Genomic DNA, 23,683 nt, shown 5'->3' on the forward strand with positions numbered 1-23,683 from the left:
CCAATCACATGTTGTGTTAAATTGAAGAATGCTTGCAGTGATTGGCTGCAAGCAAAACCACATAAATAGACTTTTTATTCTAGATCTGGGGTCCGTTTCACAAAGCAGGTTTAGTGAAAACTCAGAGTTTGTTAACCCTGAAATGAGGGAAACTCTGAGTTTTCCGTTTCAAAAAGGGAGGTAACTCAAACCAGAGAAAGAGGGATAACTCTAGCCTGTTTCACAGAGAGGGGTAACTTAAGCTCTCGGTCAGTTACCGTAGCAACAGACTCTATGAACCTAACCTGGTCGGGACCAGGTTTTTCTCAATGAACCTCGAGTTTCTCTCAGTCTCCGCCCTCTTTCAGAGCCACACACTCCATTTGATTTCCTCATTCATTCAGTCAGCAGGCGAGTTCTGCCGTCTATCATTTAAAAAAATCATTAAAAAGAAAAAAAAAATCAGTCAGTATATTAGAAGCCCATTAGGCACAGTAACATTTTTCACTAACATGGCATGTCCTTTTGATAACGATTTCGTGGATGAAGGTGCAGCATTACTGCGCAGAGAATTAAATATTCGTTGAGGTTGTCACGCATAGATGTTCTAGCATTTCCAGACAATTATCTTTTTGAGCGGTACCGTTTCACGTCACAGTCCATCATCTACATACACAACCTAATCCGTCCTTACATTTGCAACATTACCAATCGTAATCATGCTCTCACATCCCAGCAGATATTGTGTGTTGCGCTGCGTTTCTTTGCAAACGGAAGTTTTTTGTACAGTGTCGGGGCCAGCCACTGGCCTTCCTAAATTCTGGTTTAGGGCCAGCTCCTCTGCCTCCGTTAGAGGTGGCGGTGCTGGACCACCACCCGTTTTACGGACATCTGCCTTCTTTCTGTTGGCTGAGTAGAAGTCTATGTTAGTTTAAATAGGATTAATTATTTAACAGAACATGATGTAGATGAGAAGACATTTATGTGTGTGAAACCAGCATTATGTTGGGGATAAAACAGCTGCTCAGTCAAACAGCCACTTAATATTTACTTTACAATGTAAAACATGATCAAAATGAGGTTCCCCCATGAGATTATGCCGAGGTCTCACCTGTTTGAACAATGTTTTTATATTTCATCCTAAACTGCTGCCAAGTGCGCTTGGACCTAAATGAAATAAATTAATAGGCGACCAATCAAGCAGTTTTCCTCTGTAATATTATTGTGGTTGCAAAGGACTACATTTAAATTTACGCATTGACCCGAGCAGCGATGTTCTCCCACGCCGTCTCCCTCTCGTATGCAGCTGCAGCGGTGTTGCACTTCTTTTTGAAAACATGTTCAAACTCACCGTATTATCGCATTAAGATTTCTAATTCTAGTGGGGTGAAAAACGCCGCCCTCCTCTTCCCCGTTGCCATGGTGACTCGTTGAATCAGGGCTCCATTGATGCTGGCTTTTTATAGTTGTGGTGCACGCGCTTAACTCCAGGTGAAACTACTCCGAGTTGAATAAACTGACTCAAATCAGCTGTTCTGGAACCGGAAACTCAGAGTTTCTTATCTCAGAGTAGATCAACTCAGAGTTCAGGATTAGACTCAGAGTTTGTTGAACCTGCTTTGTGAAACGGACCCCTGGGAACAAAAAGGATCGAAGGCAGGTATCGTTTGGCTGGAGAACTACTTGGTACCGGCTTATTTTGGTCGCTATCTCAAAAGGTATCGAGTACCAATAGATACACTAAAATGTTGCTGTTGAAGACTGGAAGACAGTCTGGTTGACAGTGGAGCTGCAACGATTAGTCAGCTGACAGAAAATTAATCTGCAACTGTGACCTTTGGCTGTGGGAAACACTGATCAACATTTTTCACCATTTTGACGAAGAAGAACGACAGGATCAGTCACATCGGACCTCAACACAGGAGATCGCCGTTTGTTTCCTATGATCTTTCCCTGAACTTCACCATGTGTGTCTTTTGTGCCTAAATCTAATCAGACCTCAACCACAGTGTTGTCACATCATAAAACATATTTATTTCTCAACAGTGACAGTTTTGGAGTTGATAAATGATGTTTTCTCGCTAAAGGGAGGAAACGCTTCTACGTGTCGTTCCAGAGTTCATGAACCATCAACGTATTTTGTCATTTAATTTGGAGGATTTGTTGGTTTATTGTATATTTATTATGTTTGATATACTTGCTGTATTATTGTCTCTGTCTCTGATTAGTTTTCATTGTAAACCTCTTGTATTGACAATTCTTCTCATTAATAATTGATGATATTTACACTGGCGATCAACTATACAATCACCAAACACTCCCTCTGTTAATATTTCATGTTGTCCATTCTGGCTTAAAGCTGTTTAAAAAACAATATATTTTGCAGACAGACTGTCTTGCAGTATCATATATATTATGTATCATCTTGTTATAGCTCTCCATGAAAGCTATGATGTTAACTGAGTTTAATATTTAAATCCAGTACTCCGTGGCTGCACCATCCCATGTGTTGTTCATTATTTTATACTTCCCCAAAAATTCAGCCTGACATATTTGGTATAAAAACCTTGAGATCTCCACTAGAATTTAAAATAAAGTTTTTTGGCCCAAACTCCCAAAGACTCGATCTCCTCCTTCAACTTGTTTTCCTCACTGCCAGGTGAACTGTACTATATGCGTCCTGCACAGCTGATTTCCCTTCATGCATGGTGGTGCACGAACAGAGAAATTCAATTGAGGAGCGTCTAAAAATCTCAGTCAGCGGTGGTTACTTGTAACCCTCGAGGGGCTTTCATGTTGCCCTGGTAACAAATAAAACTGGAGTGCAATCAATTAAGCCTCATTATGCAGAGAAGAAGAGAAGAAGTGGAGTGAAATAATGTTGAAAATAATCAGCGTTTCTCCACATACAGAGGGTGTACGGGAGCTTTGAATCCATTGAGAGGCCCTTAAACCATGATACGGTTTTGACCTGACAATCATGAAATACACTGTCGAACACACAGACGCCCGTCCTCCAGCTGCTTTTCTAAACCTGATCCTTTTCTTTTTTTTTTTCAAACAAATCTAAAAATCGATGGAAAAAACCTTGACTGTGAGGAGAGAAGAGAGAAGAAAGCCTCATGGTGGATGATTCACACACAGGAATCCCTCTGTGTGTGTGTGTGTGTGTGTGTGTGTGTGTGTGTGTGACGATAAAGTGACGATGCACAAAAAGCACACAAAGACAAACAAAACACAATAAATTAAACCACACCTGTTCAGTGCAGGTGGTGCAATTTCTTTTCAGACAGAAACTGCGTGTGTGTGGGTGTGTGTGTGTGTGTTTGTATGCAGCCCAGTGTAGTCCAAGTAGCCGTGCTTCACAAACAGTTGGTGCATGTTCCAATAAGCAGGCGTCGGTCCAGCCTACGACTCCAAATTATCCAAATTATCCAACAGCATCGGAGTTAATCGTTTCAATTCAAGTCAATTCCAATGTTGTTGCTTTTAACAAACACAAAAGTGCTCTTCAGAGAACAAAAGAGCATAAAGATAAATAAAAACAAGCACAAATCACAAACCTGAAGATGCAGGGCCAGAGCTTGTGTGTGTGTGGGTGTGTTTGTGCATGCAGATGAGTGAGTGACAGCACTCTCGGGTATTGCACAGGAGTACAATGTAAATGACAGCCTGCCAGGAAATAAACAAAAGCGAAAAGAGTGGCTGCTAATGTTGAGGATGATCCACAACTCTAATCACAGCTTGTGTGGTCGTGAGGGGGACGCAAATAAAAAAAAAAACAGCTTTTGTTTTCTCTATGTGATGCCGTTCAGGTGATTTTTTTTTTGATTTATTGCTTTGTGCTAACGACGCATTTTAATTTAAAACTCACCTGCTTGACATCGTAGGCGAAGAGGGCGTACTTCAGATCTGCAGAGAGCGAGTACTTCGCAACCTTGAAAGCCACCTAATAAGCAAAGAAGAAAAAAATTTAATTAAACCATGCAAATAACATCTTTAGACTTTTCTCTATTCCACAGTGACACCTGAAGTAGATACACAGTACTCGTCAAAAGTTTGAGCACAGCAATGAGGCAGACTGTCCAAACTTTTGACTGATGCTGTAGACACAGTTACACATGCAAGAAAACTAAAAAAAACTGATATAAAGTAAGTGGACAGCTGCACTTATTTCTGAGTAACTGAAATATAACTCAATAAATAAGAAAATGAATAAAGAAAATGGAAAGTAGATAAAGCACAGAAATAAACAAATATGCAAACATATTAAAAAGCTACTTAGAAATATGCATGTAAATCTTAGTTTAGCATGTTAGCAATCGATTATTTGCTAATTAGTGCTCAGCACAAAGTACAGCTGTGGCTAATGTTATTAGCTTTGCAGGCACTTGATCATGAACCAAAATACAAAACACATTGAAATTTTGACCTGATGAAAAGTTAAAGGACGGCTTCACAATCATTTCAAATGTGTCTTAAAACAACAGTCAGGTGTCCATATGAGCAGTGAAAGAGGTTTTCCTTGTTATAATCGTTCCTCCTGTTCATACGGGCTATTAAAAGATCCTTCAAATGTGCTTTTGATGTAAGTGATGGAGGCCAAAATCCACAGTGTGTCCACACAGTCATTTAAAAGTTGATGTGAAGCTTATATGAGGCGTCAACAGTCTGAGTTAGTCATATCAAGTGGAATGTCTGTAATAATTTCATGGCACTCCTTCCAAAAGTTTTTGAGATATCCCCGGAGCTGCTAGATGCTGCTAGCATGGCTAAGATTAGCAAGATTAGTTAGCAGCAGAAAAGTTTTACATGAAGCTAAACATGAAAAGAAACTAAACAAAAAAAGAAGAAAAACTAGCAAAAAAAAGGGAAGCTTTAAGTGATTTCATATCTGAAAGGTTGATTGTTCCTTTTGTATCAGCTAACATTGTTCATATTTCTAGCCTTCATCTCATGACAACACCAAAAACAAGCAGCAGGCAAAAACTAATCTGGCAACTAAAGGCCATAAAACCTTGAGGGAGCGACAACAAGTTTTGACATTTCCGGGAGGACGTGGTGGACAGGTGTTTCATAGACGACATTTCAAAAATGTCCAGATTCACTGAATGATTTGTCAGGCCTAAAATCGATTTGGTTCTTGATATTCTAATATCTCTTTTGGTGCCTGAAACTGTCTTTTATTGTTTTCCTGTATTCACATATTCAGCTTTTTTCTAGTAGCGGAGCTCACTTACAAAAACAAAAGACTCAATTCATCCCTTACGATCCATTTTCAAACTAATTTGCTTAATACCTGGCACTTTAATCTGCTTTTGTTTTTAAAAGTGAGCTCCTCCAGTCTCTTTCTGAGCACATGAATGCGCATGAGGGAAAACTAATCAATCAGAGCACTGAAGTGGATTTTCGAGCAGCATTTAGTAGATGTCTTTATCCAGACAGATGGATGCTGCAGCTGCAATTTCGGGGCGTCGAACTTGCGACTAACTACGAGGACGACTCTGCTTTTTAAATTTGCATGCATAGTTTGACAAGTGGACTCAAATTCTCATCAAATTCCCTTGTGCAACCATTTAAATTACAAGATATATAAGAACAGAACAGCATGGAATGATTCTGCAAAATTCCTGTTAAATAACAAGAGGAAAGCAGGAAAAAAAAATACAAACATTGTAAAAACCCTTCAAAGAAACATGTTTGTCAAAAAAAGGGTGCTTTACAGGAAACAGAGAAGATGTAAATTTACAGTTGAATAGCAGGTTACAACAGGATTATAATGACGCAATTAGAAAACAGCTAAATTTGGCTTGCTTTTGATTTAAAAAAAAAAAAAAAAAAAAAGCATTTCTAAGAGGATTACTCTGAAACAGCATTAAAGGGATAATCACATCATACATACTAACATAATTTCACATTCCTGGAAGAATTTCGAGGCAATAACTGCATGATGGTAAATGTTTATCTGTCTTATGGGTGTTTTTGAGTGATAACGTGATCCCAAAGCGAATGTGATCAGTGATTTGATTGCATTCAGCGTCAACGGGTAAACACTCATCTAAAACCATATTTCAAATTGAATCGCTCTCTTACTGGTGAGAGCGGAGAGGTGAGTTAAGGTGAGGGGATTCAGTGACCTTAAAGCCCGAGCTCAACTACATTGCAGACAGCTGGGTACACAACCCCCCTTAGCAAGACATAATCATATTCTGATTCTGCAGGTAAAGCAGTGATGAGTCGCTGTTGGGAGCCCTGACATGTTTCCTGCAGCCTGTGGGGATCCAATCACACCAGCAAGACAAGAACAGAGCAGTTCATCTCTTTTTATAAAGAGTAGTGTTGGATAGTGAGACCTGGCCCGGCAGCAAGGTTAGGAAGCCCATGTGTGCTACAACTTACAACTCTATTTTCTTTCATTAAAAAGTGTCATTGAATATCAGTATTATTTTAACATGACAAATGTGAGAATCCAGTCTTTTAAAGGGGAAGTAACATGCACATTTCCAGGTCTATAGATATTTTCTTGGGCTCTACTAGAATATCTTTGCATGATTTACAGTTAAAAACTCCTTATTTATCTTATACTGGCTCTTTATGCAGCCCCTCGGTTCATCCTCTGTCTGAAACAGGCAGTTTCAGCTCCTGTCTCTTTAAGGCCTGCCTCCCGATGAGCCCACTCTGCTCTGATTGGTTAGCGCCGACTCCGGAGGCTACATAAACACGTCAGATTTTGCTTCATTTTCTTGCTCTATACTTGAAATGGAAACTTCTCAGATACATCCGTACATGTTTGAGCCTGAATCAGATTTTAAATATGCGAGTTGACAATGCAAACAACCTTAGCAACAAAGGCTACGGAACAGACATCCATTTGTGAACATGTGCGAACAATCTGACATCATCATAAGGAGGAAGTAGAGGTAACTTCGCAAACGAAGCATTCAGAGCAGGCTGAAGCCCTGGATTTTGACTTACAGGGAGCATTTCTTACATACGTTCACCTCAAGTTTTACAACTTTGAGCATGTTTAACCTCTGACATCATTACAGAAAATCACAATAACCATACATGTCCTTTGGTTTTTGCAAACAACCCTACTACAAGAGATTCCTACTATCAATCAGTGCACAGGAGCCGTATGAGCTTATGTGGTAGGTTTAGTACATGTTTTATGTATTTTATTATTCTTTATGTAAGGTAGTGTATGTTCAAGTGCATTCTATGTAATGCATGGTCACAAGACAAAATTGAATTTAAAGTTGAAGTGGCAGTAACCAAACTTTTCATTTTCTGCTGCACAGTAATATATATTAGATTTGGGGAAAAAGGAAAAACTATGTTCTTATAATAAAAAGAGGAAGCAGATGAGACAACTAAGCCATCAGAGTTTAAATACAAAACTGTGTGTCACTTCAAGTGGACATTTATTTCATTTTAGCATGTTTGTGCTAATAAGGGGATGCAATTTGCTTCAGCTAAAATTGTTGCAAAATTGCTTAAAGTCACTCATTTCCTACAACATCCATTGTAATAAAATAAACATACTGTAGATGAACATGTTATTAGGATAATAGAATAATTAGAAATAATGACAGTCAATAACAGAAATGCCAGTTTAATGAAGCATTAAACACAAAAGCCTAAAAACAGGAAAGAGCACTTACAAATGTACTGTTGCTCAGAATTAACTCCGTCTCGTTCAAGGCAAAGTTAAACTTGATGACATGACCGTCGCGGTTCCTGTACACCACCTCAGCATCTGCGAGGGAAAACAGAAAAAGAAAAACAAAAACATTAACGGCAGATGATAAACACTGAATAAAGCTCACTGTGCTGCACATACAGAACAACTGAGCTGACATGTGAGGCATTAACAAGTGACTTAGTGAAAACAAAAGTCAACATACTGGGTGTGTAAATGAAAAGTGTTTTACAAACATAAGATGCAGAATGAGAGTACAATTAAGCTGCAACAGGTGGAATTAATCTGGCTCGTTAGGCCGTGCTTCTGAAAACTCAACTAACAAACACAAAAAGGCACAAATGGAAACTAATATACCAATATATTACATTTAGTTGTTGTTTTTTCATACTTTAGACTAGGTTAATGGAAGCAGGAACATGTTAAACCAACCAGCTGGGAATTTCTAGCTTCCAATAGATCTTTTGACGCAAGACATTTTGACTTATTAATTACACCTTTGCTTTTCCTGCTATTACATTTTAAAAAGACTGCTGTAATAAAGGTTCAATAAAATGTATTGGAGTATTATTCTGTCCCCTGCGTGCGTGGCTCTACACGAAGTGACAGATAGCTAAACAGGTGTACTAGGCACTGAAAGGTTTAAATGATGACTCAGATGTGGAAGTAAAGTTGAGGTCTGTTTACTTGTATATCTTCATCAACATGCTTGCTTACAATGCTTTTCCAGAAACTCTGTGAAACTGAAAATAAATACACAAGAAAATGTTCTTAATGTAAGTAAAACAGTGTAGAAATATAAATACTTGCTTAGTACTACACAATTAAACCAATGTTTGCACTATATGTGGGGATTTAGGTAATTATCTATAAATCTCCCCAAATATTAAATAAAACAACAAAATATGCATCAATCCTTATCTATAAAGATAAAACATGTAATATAAACTTACAAACAAAGCTTCTCCAAGGTTCAACACAGGTGGATGCAAAGGATTAAACAGAGAGACTTCTGGAGCACCTTGCTGTGCAAAATTTCAATCAAAATGGCCGGTCTCAGACTACGACCTTACCCATGTGATCACAAATAACCAATAGAGAACAAGTACAACAAGCTGACAATAATCTCCAAAGCAACCACTAGGAGATGCTAAAATGCGCTTTAACTACATGTAACAAAATACTCCCCGCCTGGTATTGAACACAATACCACTATCAATTTTTTTTTTGGAAAAGTCCCACAGACTGAAGAAAATAAGGCAAGGAGCTGTCCATGGGAAAGGCTTAGAGAGACATAAGCACCACTACTTCAGTCACTGGCCTGAGTAAGGTCTTAACAGTTCCCCCTTTGGTGACCTTGAGCTCAAGCTTCCTGACTTTCCCATCGCTGCCAGGGTGAGCCTTGGTGACAAGAGCCATGGGCCACTGATTTCTTTTCACCTGAGCATCTCTTAGCAGCACCAAGTCTCCTTCCTTGACATTGGGCTGACTATCTTGCCACTTGCTTCGGCTTTGAAGAGTAGAGAGATATTCTCTCCTCCATCTCTCCCAAAAGGCATTTGCCAAGTGCTGAACTCGTTTCCACTGCTGGCGATACATATCTGCATTCTCAAAGGATCCCGGAGGGGGAAGAGGGGTGCAGACCTTCTGTGTCAGGATCATCGCTGGAGTCAGAAGAAAGGGTGAGTCTGCATCAGTCGAGATGGGTGTGAGAGGTCTTGCATTTATTATTGCGGTAACCTCGGCCATAAGGGTTGAAAGTACTTCATGAGTGAGGTGCGAGGGGCTGATCTGAGAAAGCATAGAGTCAAGGATCCGTCTCGAAACCCCGATCATTCTTTCCCACACTCCCCCCATGTGGGAAGAGTGGGGTGGGTTAAACAGCCATGTACATCCTTCCTCACTGAGATACTTTGAGACGTTAGTTTCATCTTGAAGGAGGATTTGCAGCTCTTTGCAGGCTCCCTTAAAGTTTGTGCCGCAGTCAGAACGGATCATTTTCGCAGGACCACGCACAGCAAAGAAGCGCCGTAGAGCATTGATAAAGCTCGATGTGTCCATTGACTCTAAGAGCTCAATATGCACAGCACGTACACTTAGGCATGTGAAGAGTACTGCCCACCTTTTACTGTTTGCTGCACCTCCTCGGGTACGACGAGTGGAGATGTTCCAGGGGCCGAACACATCCAGACCTACGTTTGTAAAAGGGGGTTCAGTGCTGAGACGATCAGGTGGAAGATCTGCCATCTTCTGTTCTGCTGTCCTACCACGAAGTCTGTTACATGTAACACACTTAAGCAGAATGCTGGAAATGCATTTCTTTGCCCCCACGATCCAGATGCCATCTGTACGGATAGCTCCCTCAGTGAAGAGTCTCCCTTGATGTTTAACTCTCTCGTGATAGTGATTTATGAGTAGAGTAGCAATATGACTGCGGCCAGGAATGATGAGAGGATGTTTCTCTTCCATCTCAAATGGAGCATGTTGGAGTCGACCACCTATTCTCAGAAGTTGATTGCCATCAAGGATAGGGTTGAGCTTCTTCAGGGGACTGTTCTTAGGAATGACATTTCCTTTCTCCAGACAGGACACTTCAGCTTGGTATGCTTCCTTTTGTACACATCCAATGACGATAGCCTTTGCTTGTGACAGTGTATCAGTTGTGTGAGACTTCGAACAGTGATGCCAACCACAGCAATCTTGTTTGTCGCTACCCTTTTCAGACCTAAAGGACTGAGCGATGTGGATGAGGGAAGCCATAGCTCTGACAAGGGGTTGCCACGTGGAAAACCTGTCAAAGCGATGTGAACCAATGCCTCTGAGGGAGTCTGTGGCTGTAGTGGTGTGGCAGCGAACCTCCATGTCAGACTCTGGATCAATGAGGTCATAGAATGTTTCTTCAGTTGTGTCTGTCTCCACAGACTGTGACAGGAAATCTGGACCAGTAAGCCAGTTGGTGTCCAAGAGTCGAGCTACAGGCACTGACCTGGTGGCAACATCTGCGGGGTTCTGACTGGTGTGGACATAACACCACTGTTCAGGATGCGTGAATTTCCTTATTCGTTCCACCCTGTTGCTGACATACACATAAAACCTCCTAGTTTCATTATAGATGTACCCCAGCACCACCTTGCTGTCAGTATAGAACTTCAGACTGTTGGGGTTGATGTCCAGCTCACTCACAACAAGCTCAGCAATCTCCACTGCCAGGACAGCAGCACCCAACTCAAGCCTGGGAACAGTATGGACTGAAATGGGGGCTAACTTGGCTTTCCCCATGATGAAGCCAACGTGGCATTTTCCTTCAACATCCATCACCTTTAGATATGCCACGGCTGCAATAGCCTTTATGGAAGCATCTGAAAAGATGTGAATTTCTGTGTGCCGAGCAGTGGAGAGGGAGGCTGTGGTGTAGGCTCGGGGGGTTTCAAACTGTTCTAGCTCTCGCAGTGAATCTCTCCAAGCAATCCATTCTGCCTCCTTATCCGTTGGGAGGGGAGCATCCCAATCACTGGTGTCACTGGTGAGCTGTCGTAATAAGATCTTCCCTTGGACGGTAATAGGAGCCACAAGACCAAGTGGGTCGAATAGGCTGTTAATGGTTGCAAGCACTCCTCTTCGAGTGAACGGTTTCTCACTATTGGCGACACGGAATGTGAAAGTGTCATTCACAAGGTTCCAGCTTAATCCAAGACTGCGCTGTAGAGGAGGTAAGTCGATGTCTAGGTCGAGGTCTTTCAAGTCCTTTGCATGGTCTGTTGATGGGAATGCCTGCATGACGACTGGGCAGTTGGATGCTACTTTATGGAGTCTTAAGTTAGAGATGGCAAGCATACCTTGGGCGGCTTTCAGTAGAGTGATGGCTGCAGTTGCAGATGGCAGTGACTTGAGTCCATCATCGACGTAGAAATCCCTGTGTATGAACTGCTTCGCATCTCCACCAAACTCATCCTCTCCATGTAGAGCTGCTTGCCGTAGCCCATAGGTAGCCACTGCTGGAGAGGGGCGATTGCCAAATACATGGACTTTCATCCTATATTCCACAACTTCCTTGGTGATGTCATTGTCTTTGAACCACAGGAATCTGAGGAAGTTCCTGTGGTCCTCCCTAACAACGAAGCTGTGGAACATTTGTTCAATATCCGCTGTGATAGCCACCTGCTCACGCCTGAACCGCATTAGTACACCCAACAAGCTGTTGTTCAAGTCTGGTCCTGTCAGCAGCACATCGTTCAGTGAGAAGCCGAGGTGTGAAGCGCTGGAGTCAAAAACGACTCGGATTTGACCAGGTTTGCGTGGGTGGTACACGCCAAAGCTGGGAAGGTACCAGCATTCTTCTCCATCCTGTAGCGGTGGAGCCAATTCAGCATGATCCTGGTCAAAGATTTTCTGCATGAAGGCCAGAAAATGGCTCTTCATCTCAGGCTTCCTTTCAAGTGTACGGCAGAGGCTGGTGAAGCGGGTCAGAGCTTGTTCTCTGTTGTTGGGGAGGCGTGGCCTTGGTATGCGAAAAGGAAGGGGGGCCACCCAACTGTTAGCATCATCTATGAACATCTCCTTGTCCATCAGCTGAATGAACTGTCTGTCCTCAATGGACAGGGCGACCTTGTTGTCCTCCTCTGTTTTTTCGAAGATCCTGCTTCCCAGTGAACAATCACCGGTATTCTGAACCAAGCTGTCAGATAAATAAGAATGCTGCAGGCTTTGAGAGCTGAAAGGCTTTGTAGCTGTCCTTACTATAAGCTTCTCTTTCAAAACGAGGTGGTTGGGACATGGGCTGAAGTAAGAGTGGCGGCCATTCTCCAAAACATTTGTCCGGTATGTGCTGACTCCTTTAGGCTTGTGAGCTGCACCCAGGCAGACTTCTCCAACTATAACCCAGCCAAGGTCAAGTCTTTGAGCATAAGGGGCATTGTTTGGCCCATTATGCTGGTCTCTCACTTTGTGAACTCTTAAGACATCTCGGCCAAGGAGAAGGAGAATCTGTGCTTCAGGGTCAAGTTCAGGAATGAGGTGAGCAATAGGCTTTAGGTGAGAGTGGTGTTTGGCAGCCTCAGGAGTAGGTATTTCCGATCTATCATCCGGCATATGGTTGCACTCTATGAGTGTGGGAAGAAGCACGCTAAGATGTCCATCTAAGGGCTGAGCAATGAAGCCGGCTCCTCTTCTTCCTGACATCTCTGTGACTCCAGCACATGTGCGCAGAGTGTAGGGAGAATCTGCACCCTCGAGGTGGAACAGGTCAAAAAACTCTGACCGAGCGAGAGACCTATTACTCTGGTCATCGAGTACAGCATAGACTCTCATTGATCTATCTGGTTGTCCTTTAGGATGAACCTTTATGAGGCAGATTTTAGAGCAGGAGCGGGAGCTGTTGGCTTCACCACACACTTCTGTGCACTTGGAGATTATGTCAGGAGAAGCCTCCTCCTTTTCCTCCCCGCCGTGCTCTAGGTCAGGATCTTTGGCGGTCCATGGAGCTGGTCCTGGATGAAGAACTGTGACATGTCTATTACTGTCACATTCTTTGCACTGAATAGTGATTTTGCAGTCTCTAGCCATATGATCAGTTGAGGAGCAGCATCTAAAACAAATCCCACTCTCCTTGAGAAATGCCTTGCGTTCCTCCAATGTCTTTGCCCGGAAGCCTCTGCATCGCTTGAGGGGATGGGGCTTTTTGTGAATTGGGCACTGCCTTTCGACGTCCAATTTACTGCTGGCAGTCTCTATTGACTTGGTGGCAGGTATTGGTGTGATATCTGTTTTGTGAGATGTGATTTGTCCTTTAGAGTGTGTATACCTTTTCGCTGGGTTGTCTGCCTTTACTACTGCCATGCCAGATGAGCTGAGGGTGAAACTTGGATCATTACGAGTATAAGCCTCTCTGCAGACAAAATCGGTGAAGAATGAAAACGGTGGAAACTGGACTTGGTTTTGCAGCTTGTACAAACTGCCTTGTGTCATCCATCTCTCTTGAAGCCTGTATGGCAGTTTCTCCACTATTGGGTTAACACCCCGAGATGTATCCAAGTAGGTGAGCCCAGGCAAATAACCCTCTCGTTTTGCAGACTCCAACTCCCTTAACAGATCACCAAGCTCTCTCAATTTGAGGGGATCTTTGTTGCTAATCTTGGGGAATCTTTCAAGTTTATCCAAAAGAGCCTTCTCGATTGTTTCAGGTGATCCATAACACTCCTCGAGACGCATCCATGCCATCCTGAGCCCAGCAGCAAGGTCGCTAACATGAACAGCTCTGATTCTCCTAACCTGCTCTGATGACTGAGGGCCTAACCACCTAATTAGAAGGTCAAGCTCTTCATTGTAGGTGAGTTTCAGTCCTTGTATGACATTCATGAAGGTAGATTTCCAACTCCAATAATTTTCCGGATGGTCGTCAAACTTGATCATCCCAGAGGTCACAAGCTCACGACGAGCCATATAAGTAGCAAAGTCACTTATGCCTGCGTGGTCAGGGGCAGATGACTGTGTTGCGTGCATCCTAACAGGGGGTGTGTGGGGCTGAGGTCCCTTCATGGATGAGAAACTGTGTGGATGGATTCCAGGATAATATTCAGCAGCTGGCTGAGTCATACTATGCACTCTGGAGTAGCTAGCATTGTGCTTAACATAAGCTGGAGTAGTATTTTGTCTAATCTCAGCTGTGTGAGTGGGATATTGTTCGCTGTCTTGGTGTGGCAGAACGTGAAGGACATCATGTGGCCGACTGGATACAGTGTGAGACTCAAGATGGGGTAATGACAGCTGACTAGAGTGCATTTTAGAATGACGTTCAACATAATCACTCGTTCTTTTCTCTCTGGAGTCATGGGGAATTGCTGCAATGTCCATTGCCCTAGAGTCTGCTTTAGATTCCAGCTCTGCTGCAGCTGATTCCAGAACCTCTGCCTCAGCTAAGGCAGCTGCAACCTCTTTCTCTTGCTTCAATGTGGTCAGAGCAGCTTCCATGCGTGCCTCCTCTACTCTCAACTGGGCTTTTTCAACCATGAGCTCGGTTTCTCTTTTAACAAAGGTGGAGCGAGCACGCACTGCCTCAGCTCTGGCACGTGCTTTAGCTGCTGCTAGGCTTGCTGAAGATTTGCTAGAGCTGTTAGAAGACTTAGCAACAGATCTGGTCACATATGACTTTACAGATGCATTTTGTGATTGAGCTTCCTGTTGATCTTCTGTGTTTGCCTCGTTGTCCATCTTGTGTATGCCGTAGACCTTTTATTTGGTATGAAGGTGGCAATTAAGATGAAGCAGGGCAGTTAATGAAGAGAAGCTATCTTTGTTTGCATGAATCGCTGTGTTGACCCCGCCGTGATGCTGTTTTTTCACTATTCTGTCCCCTGCGTGCGTGGCTCTACACGAAGTGACAGATAGCTAAACAGGTGTACTAGGCACTGAAAGGTTTAAATGATGACTCAGATGTGGAAGTAAAGTTGAGGTCTGTTTACTTGTATATCTTCATCAACATGCTTGCTTACAATGCTTTTCCAGAAACTCTGTGAAACTGAAAATAAATACACAAGAAAATGTTCTTAATGTAAGTAAAACAGTGTAGAAATATAAATACTTGCTTAGTACTACACAATTAAACCAATGTTTGCACTATATGTGGGGATTTAGGTAATTATCTATAAATCTCCCCAAATATTAAATAAAACAACAAAATATGCATCAATCCTTATCTATAAAGATAAAACATGTAATATAAACTTACAAACAAAGCTTCTCCAAGGTTCAACACAGGTGGATGCAAAGGATTAAACAGAGAGACTTCTGGAGCACCTTGCTGTGCAAAATTTCAATCAAAATGGCCGGTCTCAGACTACGACCTTACCCATGTGATCACAAATAACCAATAGAGAACAAGTACAACAAGCTGACAATAATCTCCAAAGCAACCACTAGGAGATGCTAAAATGCGCTTTAACTACATGTAACAAAATAAGTATATAGCAGACTCTAATGACTGATCAAATGTTGTGCTCATGTTATATGGAAGTTAATGTTTTTTCTGCCAGTTTCTGACTAAAGTAATTTTTCTATTTTGGCTCTTTTTACATAGGTACTTATATAACTTTTTTATACTTTAATACTTTTTTAAACATGCTATATGCATTTATTATTATGATACATCTTTTTCTTTATTATTTTTTATGTCCTTGGCTATTGAGAGTTGCTACACATTGACATCAGTGTATTCCTGAACATCATTCCTGCCTGCGAACCTAATTTCCTTCGGGACAATAATAAAGTTGAAGTTGAAAATAAAGGAAGTTTTAATATTAGTGGTGTTGCACTGAAAAGTATATTATTCTGCTCTGCCGGAGTATAAACTGCTCCACAAAACAGCCATTGTTTACAGACAGTTATGAGACAGGTAGTCTCTGAACAACAAATGTGTCAGCTTCTTGTCTGGTTATTGATCTGCAGTTAGCAAACAAATCAGGTCTAATCAGGCAGAATAAGTGAAAACACCTGTGTGATGGAGACTGTGTAGGGCCTCACTCTTCTGGGGGACACGCTCCCTGCACTGTCCCCCTGAAGCTACTTTACATTACACCAGTCTTAACTGGCAAACAGACGGGATGATTGCTCCCTAGAGGAGGGACTTCCTCCTGCTACAATAGCCTGACGTAATGTCTTAAAACTCTTCATGCTCCCTTAAGTGGCTAACGGACTAGCAACATAGTTCATAGAGCAAGATAACCGCTCGGTCACTGAATGCTACCTGGCGCTGCATCTGTTTAGTAGTTGGGCTGTCACCAAACAGTAGCTGCTACAGCCAGCCACCATACTAGCTGCTCAACGCTTCTCGTATCAAACGGAGCCAACTCAATGACGGAGCCTGAAACCTTCCCTCACCCTGGACAAGGTCAAGCCACCAGCCAAGACATGTGCATGTAGCAAGAAAACTGCTGGGGCAGACTTTCTGCATGTACTGTGTGTCTAAGGCTGCAATACACCCAGGTCTCTCTGCACGTCTCTCCATCAAGACTCATTGAAGCAGGCTAGCGCACCAAGCTAGCCTGCCGGTTGCGGATCCTATGAAGGAGTAGCCAACCCCCCACCACAGGAGTTAGCGGAAAGCCCCCAGGGACACACCATCCCTATGGGAGCCAGCTGGAGTGAACAGCTTGACGTTGTTGCACCACTAATCGACCCCAACAAGCTCGAGGCCTGCCTGATTGCGGAGCACAGGGACATTGCAGGGGACAACTCTCACTCCATTAGCCTCTGAAGAAGATGAGGTGGATGGTGATGAGCCCTTCATCCTCCCACCAGCTGCAAAGCCAGTGGCCGTGGGGACCACCAAGTCTCGCTATGAGGGAAAAAGGCTACCTAAAGTCAAATCCACTACCAGACAGCTTCTGCTTGTTTTTCCTGAGTGCCTGGAGGAGGCGACCCGGTTATGAAGCAATCCCCTCTCCGCCAAGAACCTCACCCAGGCAGGGTTGACGCTGGATGGGGTCGACATGGAAGAAAAAGGTTTCTCCCACCGCCTCTGGTCAAACCTCTGCGAACCTCTCTGATTGTTTCCCATCGTCACTGACTGAAAAAGGCTACAAGGCGGTGATCATGTCGGTGAAGGTGCTGAACATGTTGTCACTGCTGCCGGTCTACCAGGCTGAATAAGAGCACAATATGTCAACCTCACCCACCCACCAGGCAGGTGCCCGGGGTCGCCGGAACTCAAGGGTGCATAGGCCAAGAAACCCTTTGCTGCCAATGTGACGCAAGTCCTATCACTCTGGGTACTAGGAAGAAGAAACACGCTACCTAGTACGCCGTTACCAGAGAGGGATGGCAGGCTCAGCCAGATGCCTGCTTCATTCCCTCCAAAAGATGTTCTGTTCCTGGGGAAGTTAAGGAGAACATGTTCCAGGCCCTACAAAAGGTGTGCACAAGCAATGTCGGCACTCGCAGTTCACAATCTCGCAAAGAGTAGGAAGGTCAGACCTGCAGAGAGCTCTGAGGAGCCCCAGCCAAGTCATGCAAGCACACCAGTGCACAAACACACACCACTGTGCCCCACCCCCAGTAAAATCATTGATAAAAATAGCTGAGGGGGCAGCCACAATTATTAATGAAAACAATAAAAATAAGAGAGGAACAGGACATGGCTGCGCAGCCCCACATAACATCACAAGGGGGTGCCATAACTCCACTTGTGGTGCAGCGGGCCAGCCTGTCTGCTGTAGGGCATAATGAGCGCTGCAGCTGTGCAGCCCACTATGCCCGTTCAGCCAAGCATTGAGGCACTCAACAGTGGTGTGCATGTGTGGTGTCAGGTTGGGTAATAAAGACTGTAACCAGGAGTTACAGGCTCCAGTTGGCATCCATTCCACCCCAATTCAACGGGATACTGCAGTCACGGGCTCAAGGTGGAAAAGCTAATATTTTGCAGGAGGAAATCACATTTCTGCAAAACAAGGGAGTTATTCAGATGGTACTGCTGGAGCAGAGCCAGAGCAGTGTCTATTTGAGGTATTCTCTAGTCCCAAAGAAGGGTCTAATATCTAATATCAGTCTACGGCTGAAATAAGCCCTGGACTTCACAATAAATTGGGGAAAGAGTTTAGATTCCAACTCACAAACCATCACATTCATAGGCCTGTCTATAGATTTAGTCGCATTCAAAGCACGTCTGTCAGGGGAAATGGTGAAAGCATGTCTGGCACTTTTTTCGCAGGTGGACGATGCTAAAGTTCAGAATATGTCTCAGCTGCTGAGGCTGATGGCATCAGCACTGGTGATCGTTCCACTTGGTCGTTTAGAAATGAGGCCGTTTCAGAGGTTGGTTGCGTTGCTCCTACTGAACTCAACATGCCACGGCCACCGCCAGGTCTCGGTCTCCATGGCATGCGTCCTTGCTCTGTGCCCTTGGAGACACACAGCTTTTCTGACTACAGGCATTGCCATGGGAACAATCTTGGCAAGGAAAGTCATTACAACAGATGCCTCTCTGGCGGGCTGGGGAGCCATACATGAACAGGACAGTAAATGGTACATGGAGTTCACAGATGCACTTGGTTCACATAAACTGCCTAGAACTCCAGGCTGTTTCACTGATGCTGAAACATTTTTTGCCCTTTCAGAGCAGCATGTTCTGGTCAGAACAGACAATACCATGATAGCGACATATATTAACAAACAAGGGGGGCTGCATTGGCACATAGACCGATTATGTGGAGCAGCTCTCGCCTGTTATCGCTGAGAGCCACACAAGTGCCAAGCATATTGAACCTGGGGGGCAGATTTACTATCCAGAGGCAACCCTCGCTACAAGGACTGGGAACCCTACATCGAGGTGATGGCTCAAATTTGGAAGAAATATGATCAGGCAGAGATAGACCTGTTTCTGTCAGAGGAGAATGCTCAGTGTTTTATTCCCTGACTGGTCAGAGCGCTCCGATGGGTTTGGATGCTTTAGTGCACAAGTGGCCGCATGTCCTCCTGTACGCCTTTCCCTCATTAGAGCTGATCACTCCTACTCTCGCCAGCGTGCGAGAGAGGGGTCATGCTCTGATGCTAATAGCTCCCCGCTGGCCAGGAAAACACTGGCCAGCGGAGATATTTCAGCTGCTGTTGGGCCAGCTGTGGGCTCTGCCCCCCCACAGGGATCTCCTGTCACAAGTGCACAGAGAGATCTTCCATCCTCATCTAGAGTGTATTGCTCTATGGGCCTGGCCTGTGAAACTTAACTACTACCACGAAGTGTCATCGCAACTATTCAGAGCGCCAGAGCCTCCTCTACACGTTGTGCATATGATGGCAAATGGCATGAGTTTGAGGATTGGTGTGTAAAAGCAGGGTGGTGGTGACAGCCCTATACCTGTTACCCGAACATTTCTACGGGAGCTACTGGATAAAGGTTTGGCATTCCTCACTATAAAAGTGTACCTAACTGCTATATTGGTGTGTCACATAGGCTTTGGGGACAAAATGGCAGGTTTGTTTATCAGTTTATGAAAGGAGCGAGACGCCCTCAGCCAGTATCAACAAACATAACTGCCCTGTGGGATTTTATCAGTTGTGTTTGATGTGCTGTCATGCCCATCATGCAACAGGTAGAGCTTAAGATGCTCTCCTTTAAAATGGCTTTATTACTCATGTTGGCCTCTGCAAAATGCATGAGTGACATCTTAGCGTTGTCAGTGAACCTGTCATGTATGCAGTTTTTAATGGGGGATTCTAAGGTTTTACTAAAACCTAATCCTGTGTATGTGCCCAAGGTTTCTAATTCTGCATTATCATACCACCCTATTGAGCTGTCGGCTTTCTATCCTCCTCCTTTCTCCATGCAGGAGCATGAACAGCTTAATGCGCTCTGCCCGGTGTGAGCATTACGCACCTATGCTGATAAGACAGCTGGATTCAGGAAATCAGAGCAGCTGTTTGTGTCATAGGCTATACCACATTTGGAAAAACCTCTTACGAAGCAACGTTTGTCACACTGGATCATGGGGGCTATTGCTGTGGCCTATAATAGCAAGGGGTTGCAACCCCCTGTAGGTCTACATGCTCATTCCACTCATGGGATGGCTACATCCTGGGCACTGTTTCAGGGTGTTTCTGTTGAAGAGAAATGTGCGGTTGCCAGCTGGGCAACACCTCACTTTCACCAGATTCTACAAATTAGATGTTACTACACCTACACTGTCTCATACAGTCTTGAGCGTGGGTTCAGGACCAAATATGCCTAATTACCTGACTGTGTGTTAATGATCAGTCTTCAAGGTGAGCTTGTCTGGCAATAGTAGTAGAGCATAATGAGATACTGAAACAAATGTTTAAAGAGAACTTTAGGTTGAGAAATTAACCCCGGTTCTCTGAAACATGAGTGCAATATCTCACCAAACCTCCCTGCTTGCCTGGAGTGAGAAAGAGCTGAGAAAGAGAGGAAGTCCCTCCTCTAGGGAGCGGACGTCACGTCTGTCTGCCAGTCAAGACTGGCGTAGTGTAAAATAGCTTCTGGGGGACAGTGCAGCGAGCGTGTCCCATAATGAGATACCTCACTCATGTTTCAGAGAACGAGGCTTTATGTCTTTACCTAAAGTTTCCATTTTTTATGTAAATCTCGCAGTGGCCACATCATGAAATGGACACACTGCTCTTAAAAGACGATAATGCCGTGACATTCACTTAAACAGTACTTCTAACATAATACATGAAAATTAAAAAATGGCAATCAGCAGTGGAGGTGAAATGTGAAAATGAGTGTTATTCCTGTGGGTTTTATTCTTCTTATCCTGCAAATAAGAAAGCTGAAAACAGCAGAAGAAAAAGCACCGGCTCCCTTCCTCTGATTTCCATTACACTTGGGATTCAGAGTCTGTCAGTTCATTAGCCACCGTTCTGAACCCAGCCGTCTGTTCGCTGGGGAACATTTGTAATTCACAGCAACACACAAAAAAGCCATCTAACTACACACCTTCCTGGATTGCTCTCCTGGATTTCTCTTATCTCATTCGGGTCATAGCTGCACCATCCAGACCTGCTGTCACTGTCACAGTCTGGCTCGATGTCCCTAGCTGCCATTCTCGACCAGTCCACCAGAGGCCCTCAGACTTTTCTCCCTGTGTGTTTAGACTGGACTGAGTGGGAAAAGGCTGATTTGAGTTGTATCTTTAAGACTATCTTGCTTGATAATGATTTAAGTCACCTATATTAGTAAGTCTGTTGTTGTTTTCAGTCCAGTCTGAGCTCACACAGCATTTACTCCCAGTGATAAAGAGGATTGTGTTTTCTGGGATTTTGGTTTTCTGTTTGCTACAGATAAGAGAGGTTGCAGGTTATAGCTCCTTTCCTGTTCTCCTGTTTCATTACCTCATTCTCCTAACCTGAGCTTTTCTGCCCATCTCTCCACCTGCACCTCATCAGTTTAGTTTGTGGTTGGATCCTTTATTCTGTTCAGTTTTATCCTGCCTGCCTTCAGACCTCAATAAAGATGTATTCTCCCAGTTCTTGTTGCCTGCAGTCTCCTGTGTTTTGGTCCACCTGCTCCGCTCTTCACAACACTCACATTAATTCACCTTGTGTGTGAGATCTGAAATCTTTCAGCAGGTATTTCAAAAACTATTTGAACCTCAAAGGCAGCACCAGGCCTGTTTGCTGCACACTTAAAACTCAGCTGTGGACCAACTTAAATTTAACCCTGGATGCATTTATTATCTTTTTTGTGGTATTTTTGGCGATGAAATTGTACATTTATTGCAATTTTCTTCTTATATCCATAAAATATAATGCATAGCCTCTATCTCAGGTCTTCTGAATAACAGATATGATGTTTTTGTTGTTTTTTTTCATAAAATTATAAGTTCAGTTCTGTTTTACTAGACAATAATGTGTGTGAAGCTTGTCAACATTTTTAAATTGACGTTTCAGGGACTCCGTACAAATCCATGGCATTAAAAGGAGTGCTGTTAGTGACCTCTCCTAATAATAAAGCCATAGATCAATTACTGTATACACAAATAAAGACAAAAACATGATGCAGTATGAGCCTTTAAGGCTGAAGTGGAACAGGTGGACTAATTGTGCTCGTTAGTCGTATTCTGGCATAATGAAAGTGATTAAAATTGTGGTTGCTTGATTTGAGTTCTCTACATCACAGCTGTGCCCCGTTTTCTTATATTCCAAGTGAGTCTCTTCCATTTGCAGAAGACAAAGTCATATCATTCAGACATAATTATAAGCAGCCAAGTCTGGGAAAAAAAAACTTTTGCCTTGTGTTATATTAGACTGCTGGCAAAAAGGTTACAAAACTGGCAGTTACATCGAAATAAAATCAAATATTTACACTAAGATAATCGATTCAGGTAGTTTAAAATGAGCTTTTATTTATGTCTGGTTTCACTACAAACAACTCCAAATACATGACAACAAAAGTAGCTAAGTTAGGCTGTTTAAAAGGTACAATGATAAGGTTAGCATCTTGGAATAATGTGTAAATACTCCCAAGTTTTCCTGTTCTTCCCCTTCTGCCGACATTGCATGAACACAGCTGCTATCAATATGCATTTGATCGATTGTAGGCTACCTCTCTTTTATTTATGCCTTTACCAGAAATGTTTTCAAAAGTGTCTGATTTCTCTTCTTGACGCCAGACTCCTCTGTTTCACATTCTCGACATCCTCGTCAAACTGAACCAGAAGCAGCTGTGCCTCCTTCGCTCTCCTCGCTGATGGACTCCTGAAACTCATTTCGAGTGAATTTGCGGCTGATTGCAGGGGAGGCAATCAATCCCTGACTGCTGTATGAGAAGAGTCTGCTTTCTGAATAACTGTGTGCATTAATATAGGAGTGTAAAAAAAAAAAAAAAAAGGCATTCACATCGTTAGAGTGAAAAAATAAGGTTGAAGCTGATGGTGAGGTTAAAATAGTAACATTTTCAAAAACAAAGTATGAAAAGCTTAATTACTTTTTTGAACAGGAATTATCCATAAAGTCTCAAATTTTAGTTTTAAACTTTTCCAATTACTCGACACTCAATTTTACGACTCTTTATGGGGATGGAAAAGGTGCAGACAATTATGTTTTGGCAATTTCAGCCTGAGTTTAAAGCACAAGAGACTGAACATGTAAAACCAGAAAATCAGAAGCTACAATGTTGTTTTTTTTAATGGAGAGAATTTGCTTCTGGTTCAGACGTGAATGAAACTATTTCAACACTCTCCACCTGAAATCTGCATGAAGCTGATTTTGAGACCTGCTTTCAACACGTCTGCCCTGCTGCTACACCTGATAAATCTGGCGCTCTACTTCACACTGTCCACCGGAAAATTGAGATAACTGTTGTTGCAGAAAGAAGTGAAAGGTGGAATTTTACGGCAGAGATCTCCGTGTGTGAACAATATGCTGTCACGGTGCTCGAGTGATGGACCTGTTAAGAGCTTCTGTTCATAACTAGATACTGAGAATTATATTTTTCCACAATTTATGTTTAAATATGAAAGCGATCAACAAAAAACAAGGGGTTCTGGGCAGATTATT

At 43.1% G+C, this 23,683-nt stretch overlaps 2 protein-coding genes across 3 annotated transcripts in view; both read right to left on the minus strand.

The window, feature by feature from the left end:
• Positions 1 to 23,683, minus strand: part of LOC137177431 (inactive dipeptidyl peptidase 10-like) — a 95,135-nt gene that overhangs the window by 25,312 nt on the left and 46,140 nt on the right. For both annotated transcript variants that reach the window (XM_067583760.1, XM_067583761.1), the window contains exons 4-5: positions 7,644 to 7,738; positions 3,854 to 3,928 (exon numbers count right to left, since the gene is read on the minus strand). In XM_067583760.1, the coding sequence (XP_067439861.1) occupies positions 3,854 to 3,928; positions 7,644 to 7,738 (170 nt within the window). The remainder of the gene's footprint in view (positions 1 to 3,853; positions 3,929 to 7,643; positions 7,739 to 23,683) is intronic.
• On the minus strand, positions 8,920 to 15,627 carry LOC137177225 (uncharacterized). The gene is made up of 2 exons (XM_067583396.1): positions 15,405 to 15,627; positions 8,920 to 15,194 (listed from the first exon to the last, which is right to left on the minus strand). The coding sequence occupies exon 2, from the start codon at positions 14,885 to 14,887 to the stop codon at positions 8,966 to 8,968; it is 5,922 nt and encodes a 1,973-aa protein (XP_067439497.1). The 5' UTR covers positions 14,888 to 15,194; positions 15,405 to 15,627; the 3' UTR covers positions 8,920 to 8,965.

This window comes from Thunnus thynnus, chromosome 24, assembly GCF_963924715.1.
Source record: "Thunnus thynnus chromosome 24, fThuThy2.1, whole genome shotgun sequence".
Taxonomy (NCBI): Eukaryota; Metazoa; Chordata; class Actinopteri; order Scombriformes; family Scombridae; genus Thunnus; species Thunnus thynnus.

Bases quoted from the DNA above. Each gene is read 5' to 3' on its own strand.
- LOC137177225 (XM_067583396.1), bottom strand. From the start codon at position 14,887: ATGGACAACGAGGCAAACACAGAAGATCAACAGGAAGCTCAATCACAA.